This window comes from Sinocyclocheilus anshuiensis, unplaced genomic scaffold (assembly GCF_001515605.1).
Source record: "Sinocyclocheilus anshuiensis isolate Anshui unplaced genomic scaffold, SAMN03320099.WGS_v1.1 scaffold659, whole genome shotgun sequence".
Classification (NCBI taxonomy): Eukaryota; Metazoa; Chordata; class Actinopteri; order Cypriniformes; family Cyprinidae; genus Sinocyclocheilus; species Sinocyclocheilus anshuiensis.
The window spans coordinates 1,556,065-1,565,096 of NW_015549698.1; the positions used below are offsets into that span (position 1 = coordinate 1,556,065).

The following is a 9,032-nucleotide window of genomic DNA, read 5'->3' on the forward strand; positions in this document are numbered from 1 at the left end:
ACATCAAATTTTCATTTTTGGGTGAACTATCCCTTTAACTTCAACTCTGTAACTGGCGCATGATTTCAGCACTAGGCTAATATTGGCTGTAGCATGCTAGTGGCTAATCCAGAAAGAGTAGACATGTCCCAGAATCCAACAGCTGAGCATTCCACATCCTCAAGCGGGCTAAAGAAAGCGTCGCTCCCCTCCGGCCCTCAGCATTCCCAGCATGCCCCTCAGCCGGGCTCCAGTGTCGTCTGAAATAGTCATTATGCTAGAGCTGATGGCAGAACCTGACCTCGCTGCACAGGCTTTGCCCACCAGCTAAACCGTCTTGGGGTTCAGACGCTTTGATGTCGGTTAGATCCAGAGTGAGCACTTATGACGAATGGGAAGGATGTTTTTAATTCGCTGCTCTTTTGTTTTTCTCTTTGTCCCCTTGTTGGCTTAAAAACACCGTAGTTTCAGTCCCACATGTCATGTCGATGCCAGGGATGAGGTGATCTGCGACCGATGCCCGCCGGGTTACACGGGCACACGCTGTGACAGGTAAGATGACAAGGTTTTACCTCCAGACTTTACCTTCAGTGGGGTAAGTTGCGCCACCTTTTACTCAGGCTCTCCTCTATACAAAAATAAATAAAACTGATTATAGCTAATGATATTTCAGCATCTTTAACGTCAGGCCATGTAGTGCCTGCACAATGATTAGGCATGTTAATATTCTGATCATATTTTTTTTTCCAAGCACATTTTACCAATTCCAAAGCACATCAATCCTAATAACTACTATTAATTTCATTGTCCATGAAGGCTGGAAGTGAAAAACTGTACTTTTATAACATCGTGCTGTAAGGGTGGTTTCGTGGATTCGTACCGGAGCGCTTCACCTCTCAAGTGCAATGCCGTATCGTGTGAACAACCAAGCAAACCTGCTGCATTAGAAAACCCATACATATGAAGCTGTATATGTGACGCTAACATTCAAAAGTATCAGTTTTCAAATCTTGCAGCATGTTGAATTGTTTTGAAGTCCTAACATAATATTGTGCAAGGACTTATGCGAAAATTAGGCTTTCTTAATCAAAACTCTGGCCCTGTAAATCATACTTGGCGTGAAAAGGAATAAGTAGTACCTATACTTTTTTTAATACCTATGCAGAAACGCAAGTAGAGACAAATATTTCCAATGATCCTTGGTTAGTTACTTGACACTTACAATCTTTAAAAGGGCCCTAAATTTAAAATAAATGAATGAATAATAACAAATTTAAGTTTACCCAAAAGTCTCAAGCTGGGTTCATTTCTGATGATGCAGTTTTGAAACTTGACCAGAAATTCCCTGCAGAATTTCAATGGCATTGTACCAACACCTTAACCCTCTACCGCACGCATTATGATAGACCTATAGAAAAAAATATTTGAATCTTTTTCTTTTCTAAGAATGGCTTAACTTCGTCTACAGGCACCACAAGACGTCATACTGTAATTGTGCTCCGGACTTTCCAAAAGGGGAGGCAGCATAAGAAATGTTCACTAGAAAAATATATGTAGCGCATGCCATTATCCTTAAGTATTGTTAAAAAATAGCAGAATCTAACTAAAACTACATAGACTATTTTACTCATCTTTTGTGTGTGCTTGTGTGTATTTTTATGTTTGTTAGAATATCACATTGTTAGCTTGGCAATTTAACACTAAACTCTTGAAATCAATATCATTTCAACTCTTAAAATCATTTGGCAGATGCTTTTATCCAAAGTGACTTACATTGCATTCAAGGTATTTCATCAGTTCATGCATTCCTTGGAAATCAACCCATAATCTTGGCATTAATGCTGCTTATGTAGAAATCAGTTATGAAATCAGTCAGTTTAGTGGTTCCTTTTCGTTTAGGATACAGCCTTAGAAGGATACCTCCTACAAGGGCAGCAAAAAAGCCTTTGTGTCCTCTCCAGTAACTCTTCATATTTAACCCTTGTTGTGTGTGTATGTGCGGTTAATTTAATGTATGCATTTAGCAGACACTTTTATCCAAAGCAACTTACAGTGCATTCAGGATATAGTTTTTTTACCAGTATGTGTGTTCCCTGGGAATCGAACCCACATCCTTTTGTGCTGCTAACACAATGCTCTACCACTGAGCCACAGGACCACTGGTACTGATCTCTGGCGGTTCTGGTAAACCCTACGTTATCAGGACAAAATGTCCCCCAAAAAAAAGGCAATATCCGAAATCCTTTCCTTGTGGGGACATTTGGTCCCCATGAGGAAACAAGCTTATAAATCATACAGAATGTTTATATATATATATATATATATATATTAAAATGCAGAAAGTTTAGGTGTAGGGTTGGTGTAGGGCGATAGAAAATACATTCTGTACAGTAGAAAAACCTTTACGCCTATGGAATGTCCCCATAAAACATGAAAACCCAACGTGTGTGTGTGTGTGTCCAAATCCCAAATAAAAGTTTTTTTTCTTCACGCTTGAGTACTAGTCAAACAAATCTTAATCTCTAGGCCATATGGATCTCTGTCCCAGTGTGACATGGAATAAAATTCAGGGATAAGATGGAGCAAATGGCTTGATCATCTGTGGTCAGTGCAAAGTGGCCACAAATGCAATATAACACAAAGCAGCACCTCTCTAGCATTGGCAGCTGTGGCACTCATGGTTTTGTCTTAATTTCATTAGCATCAGAAATCACTGAGCTCATCTATCATGCAGAATATTTCCATCAGTCACTCTGTTTATTTTTCTTTCTTTCTCATCCCTTCACTTTCCCCACTGGGCGTCAATCTCTCTCTTTCTCTGAAGGTTGATATACTGATGTGTTAGCATTAGCATATGCTGTATTCTGGGGATGTTATGTTGGCAGTCGCGCCAGCTCTGTACGCGGACTAAATCACAGTGGTGTCGTGGAATACGGCATCTAGGTGGAAGAAAGGTCTCGGCTCTGCTGTGACCCCACCCCTGAAACAGATGGAGAGGGACTGCTGCAGTGCCACGCTAGCTGGCACCAAAGCTCTCCAAGCTGAGCCATTAGCAGACACGAGGTGGAGGGAGCGGAAACGAGGGAGCTGGTGGTGTGTTATGGAGGACAAGCGGAGAAAAGTTTGAGAGGAGAGAGAGTGAATGGAAAGGTTTCTCTTTCTGGGAAAAGCCAGGGACAGACGCACGTTAATGGGGCGAGATGGGACCGATCCATCACTGCTCAGACGGGGCCCGAACCCAGTCTGTCCCCTGAGAGACCCACTGAAAGAGATGTGAAGGACATACTTCACACAAACTCAGTCAGGCGGCACATGTCGCTCCTAAAACGTGTTCTTAAAAACGCTTTGCACCGAGGCTGTTCAACAGGGAAGCCACATTAAATGGAGCACAGATAGAGACTTAATCACACACGTGTCAAAGGACTTTCAAAGGATGTCTCAAGAATTCCTCATAGAATGCTCAGATAATCTGCAATGAGAAGGCAGAGATCTCAATATGAACTCAAACATTTATCATCAAATCTTCCAAAATCTGCTTTTCCCAAAAGTACTGTATGTTTAAGTAGACCGTAGAGACATTTGGTGCCAAGGGGCTTCTTCAATCTACTTGATTGCTTTTGGGAAACATCAATGAATTCACGTTTGTTGTATAGTTTTATACTTGTATGCCATCTACGGTCTCATCAGTGCCTCTTTATTTGTGTGTTCTATAGAATTTTAAGAGAAACATCTGAGATAAAGCTGACATTTCAATAAACTTTAAAACGTTGTCCAACATGGCCATAAACACCATAGACATTGAAGAGGATATGTCAGTTCCAGTATTCAGGTTAGCAGTCAGCCAATGTGTAATTTTCTTTGGTTAAATCTTAAATTATTACATTTAGTCTCAATAGATCCTAAATATGTGGTTATATATTTGGCCAGCAGTCAAAAGTCGCACATAACTGTCTCTCTTTTAAACAGGAATCATTGCAAAATACAAGATATCATACATCATTTTCAACACCAGATCCCAAACTTCAGAGGAACACTATCCAGTATCTGTAGAGCCAAACTGAGCTCACTGGAGTGCTACCAAAGACTGTAAAGCCTGTTTAGTTAGAGTACAGGATGAGCAACAAGTGCCACAATTGCTGATTTCTTCAATATTGAAATATCTCACTCTTCTTAAGATGCAACTTCATAGACTTTAGTGTTGATTGCAATGATGATTGACCCTCATGAAATATAAATTGGAGATCTAAATTCCAAATGCACGAACAGCCACACAAACAGAATCCAGATGATTTGATTTACATTTGTGTATTATATTTATAGTCGAAGCTACTCTTGGGGGTTTATACAGAGTTTAGTGTAGTTGTGCTTTACTATTTGGATATAAATGTGATTATTATGTAGATTAACTCCCCAAACACTGCATATTTTGCATCTCACCTTTGTCTGACACACCCATTTCAGGTCTTGGAGTCTCTACTAATGAGTTGAATCAGTTGTGTTTGATTAAGGAGACTTACAGAATGTGCAGTTCTGTATGCCCAGTTCAGCTGGGGGCTCCAGAAATATGGGTGGGAACCACTGGCCTATAGGACTGCTAAATATATTCAATCAGAAATCACTAATACTGTGTAGAGCTTTAGTAGCATACTCAACAGAAACCCTGTCAGTGACCAGCTTTACATCATGTGCTGTTGCAGTTACACTGCAGTTGTGCAAGCTATGTGAAACAGGTCTTATGTTCATCATCCTGTCCCCCTGCTTCATTCACACACTGTGTATGTGTTTGTTGTGAAGCATGCCGTAAGCTTGCTCTGAGAGTGTAGTAGGCAATCAGTAACAGTAATGGGCTTAGTGATACTTTCAGTTTAAGAATCACTGACCCAAAACAGGAAAAACCAATACCCACCTCTCTCCACCCCACTCAGTCTTTCACTGACCTAATTCAGCTCGGTCCCTCCATGGTGCCTGGTCCTGCTCTAAAATAGAGTACTTATGTTTAGTTTGGCCCTGCACGGCCAGCGACACCCGAAACAGTGAGTGAGTCGGAGAGAGCAGGCTGAGGTGAATGAGGTAAAGAGAGGACAGAAATAAGAGTTTGGAACAGTCCCAGGTTTTTTTTTAGTAATTGTTCCCTCGTGTGCAGACACACAAGAAGTTGGCCGTATATATGGCCTGGGTTAAAGATACCTGGCCTTAGTCATCAGTGCTTAAGACGGCTCTCTCGCAGCAGAGCTAACGACAGGAGAAATTATGAGCCGGCACCAGAGGGAGAGGAAGAGCCAGCCTTCAATGCTCAGTTATCCTTTAAAGGGTACCAAAGCAGTGCAGAGGTGACAGTCTGTCTGACAGTGTGTTGGGGGTTATGTATTTTTGAAATGGTAGGTGAGGACATTTCCATTTACCCAGACACTGTTACTTAAAGAGATTCTGTAATCATTTCCTAACCCTTGTTTACGCCCAATAACTTCTAATTTGTCCATTAATGGATACCAGTCTTTACTGTCTTATTACACTAAATGCTAATTTAAAAAAAATGATAATAATGTATGAAAATAGTGGAAATAAAAAACTGCATGATCAGATTTTTCATTGTAATTAGGCCTAGAAGGATGTAACTAAATGCAACTAAATCGGACCTTAGACAGAGCCTTGTTGCACTCTATATCTATCTGTTCCATTGACTTCCATTCATGCCCATACAAATGTGGGAGAGCAGAAGCGCAAGCTCTTGCAAAGTTGTTTCGAATTTCGCTGCATTCCTAAGTTCAAGTTTGTTGAGCTCTGACATGTGAATTCGTATCATGCAAAACCGCATGACCAATACAAGGCCGATTCACCACAGCATGACCTCGTAGCTGATTTAAAAGAACATAAATGTAAAACTACATCACTGCAGGAAAGTGGAGTAGATTGTATGTTTTAACATTTTGGATTTATTCTTTTTGGTAACACTTTATTTCGATAGTCCACTTTAGACATTCTATTAACAGTAAGTAACTTTGCAACTACATGTCAACTAGCAGTTAGTAGAGTATTAGTAGACTGTCTGCTTAATATCTTCTAACACTTTCTTTGTCAACTTATTCTACTAACCCTAAACCTACCCTAACAGTCTACTCTGAGAGTTAGTAGACATGTAGTTGCAAATTAATGAGAATTAGGTGACATGTAGTTGACATGTAGTTACAAAGTTACTTATAGTTAATAGAATGTCTAAAGTGGACTATCGAAATAAAGTGTAACCTTATTTTTTGTTACTTGTTGAATTTAAGTTGTTAATAACATCCTGCAGAGCGTGACGTCAAATCACAACCGCTGCAGTATCCGACAAATTTCACACTCTTAAAGTCTATTGTGACCGCAGCTTTAGTCAGAGACAGCTCCACATTTACACACATCCATAGGAATAATCTGACTAGTAAAATTGAAACAAGGCCAGTGCTAACATGGTTCCACTCCTTTCCGAAGAATATTATTAGCTATAGTACAGAGAAATGCATCAAGATTCAGATAAACATCAGTCTGACAAGTATTTTCTTTCTCATATTCTTAGATATGAAGTGACAAAATATCAGTTCCTTTATACTTTGTTATATTTTACACTACAACATATGATTGGTTAATTTTTATTCCATTATCTGATCTTCACATTTTCCATATTGTATTTACAGTCATGTCCTTAGGAGACAATTTCCTACCAAAGCATGAAATTACATGAAGTTCACTAACCGTTTTAAATAGCAGTACCAGGTACACAGTACCAGGACATGCGGTTTTGGTAAAAATCACACTTTTAATGTAGCCCAACATAAGTAACACAACTATAAATGCAGATATTACTGTATATGTACCAAGATGTCTTAAATAAGACATGAGCCCAGAGCATTTGTACTGCTGAAGGGATATTATGTATTTTAAAGTTATTGTGAGATCTAAGACTTTGTTTAAAGTTGAAATCTCCAGCCTGCACAGTTAGAACTAGATTCTGCACTAGCATGCTACTGGGACTGTAAAGACAGTCAAAAGCAATAACATATTCAATTAAGTCTAAGTCTAGGGTGGCTCGCGGAATCCGCTGAGCGTGAGTGAAACACTGTGATTACTTTCTCTTTCCACCATCATGCAGATAGCGCAGTCGTGTGCAGATAAGCGCAGAGGAATCCATTTAACATGAAGGCAGTGGATAGACTGCGTGTTTATCAGCCACCAGCACAAGTTGCTTTAGTAGAGATATAGGTTCCAAACGCACCGACAGCAGATAAGAAGAGCGGGTGGGCGAAGCGAGCGGAGGACGTGATAGAGTCTCTTCCCCTTATATTTCTCTCACATTCTCATCGTCTGCTCTTTGTTTTGGCGAGAAAAGTCTCGGGTGTTCTTTTCATGATCAAAATAAGGTTGTTCATCAGACATACTGTAATGGAGTCAGTTCAGATGTACATAGCTCCTTTAAAAGAGAAACGGTAAATGACTCGTCAGGAAATGCAATATACTTAAATGCTTTCCCTTAAGTGTTTCCATTTATCCCACTTTACCCCAGCTATTCTTGACAGACTATCTGTTAAGCTCAGCTTTAGCTTCTACATACACTATCGCAACTGCTAAAGCAACATCTGATCTGATACAAACTGAAATTACAGAACAATTCTCACAAAACTAACCCACACACAGGGACTAAGACCACAAGTTGGCTGACTGTACATTATCCAGCTCATTACAGTGCTAAACAGCAAGTAATAAAACAAATGCATGTGAAAAGTTGATTTGAGTGTAAATTATTTTATCATGTGTGAGGAAAGATGGTTAAATGATTCATTATATAGTTTTGTGCTACTGTAGAAAGTCTGAAATGTGTTTATTTGCAGTATTTTGCCTGTATACATCTCTAAAGCCTGTATTCTCTCTACTCTGGGTGACCTCAGGTGTGCTAATGGCTATTTTGGTCGTACCAACATTCCTGGAGGTTCCTGTCAGCCGTGTACGTGTCATGGGAACCTGGATCTTACAGCAGAGCTCAGCTGCGACCCGGTGACCGGAGCCTGTCTGCGCTGTCATGAGGGATATGGAGGGCCGGACTGTGAAAGGTGCGCTGTCAGATACTTTGGGGATGCCCTTATAGCCAAGAATTGCCAAGGTGAGTGAAGGAGCTGAGTTTTATTGTTTTCGGATCATAGCTCTTTAGCTAACAGCAACATGTGATGTCTAATCTCTTATAATCACATTATCAAGCAATTTAAGAATAAACGATTGGAAAAATTCTGAATATGTCACCAGAGGTAAGGCTGACATTTGACTAGATGATCCAGCTTCACTAAGATCCAGCTTTTGATTAACAATTACAAGTTGAATAATAATAATAATAAACATACAAAACATGAAAGAATTGTTCATAATAAGATCTATATCATACATACATTAACAATATCAGCTCGCCACTGATTTTTATAAATACTATATCAACCAAAAGGCAGATCTACCATGACCTCTGAGTTTGTTAGATGATTATATTTGGGCCGGTAGAAGACATGAGTTATTAGTTCATTATTACACAAAATAATTTAGACCTTTATGATACAATAATATTTTATATTATGAACATCATTGTTTTTGTAAAGTTAAGATGACTTTGAAGCGCATATTTAAATGAAAATGTCTAAATTAAATCATAAGGAGTGAAAAGTCAAATGTTAATCTTGGAACTGTTCTCAGTTTCAGAAGAATTAAATTTCAAATTCAATAAAATAATACTCAATTATATAAACACACTTATTATTATTAGTTTCCATAGTATGTTGTAACATTGATTTTGGAGAAGAAAAAAAACTCCCAGAACAGAAAATCGTGCACCCTCTCTTAAGCACTCTACAACTACAATAAAAGGCAGATATTTTTCGCCCTTCCTATTTGCTTGTCACTTTAGGAGTTTTTAATGTGTCTGTTTTTGTAGAAATTAAATTGTGTTCCTCCAGACAGCCTGCATGGCAGATGTGTGTGTGTGTGTGTGTGTGTGTGTGTGTGTGTGTGTGAGTGTGTATGAGAGTATGTGAGAGTGTGTG

General features: G+C 39.2%; 1 protein-coding gene across 1 annotated transcript in view; it reads left to right on the plus strand.

Moving 5' to 3' along the window:
• The window catches only part of LOC107660539 (laminin subunit alpha-2-like), a 244,459-nt gene that overhangs the window by 132,516 nt on the left and 102,911 nt on the right, over nt 1–9,032 (plus strand). Inside the window, 2 exon segments of the mRNA XM_016449859.1 lie at nt 445–531; nt 7,899–8,110. Of these exon segments, the coding sequence (XP_016305345.1) occupies nt 445–531; nt 7,899–8,110 (299 nt within the window).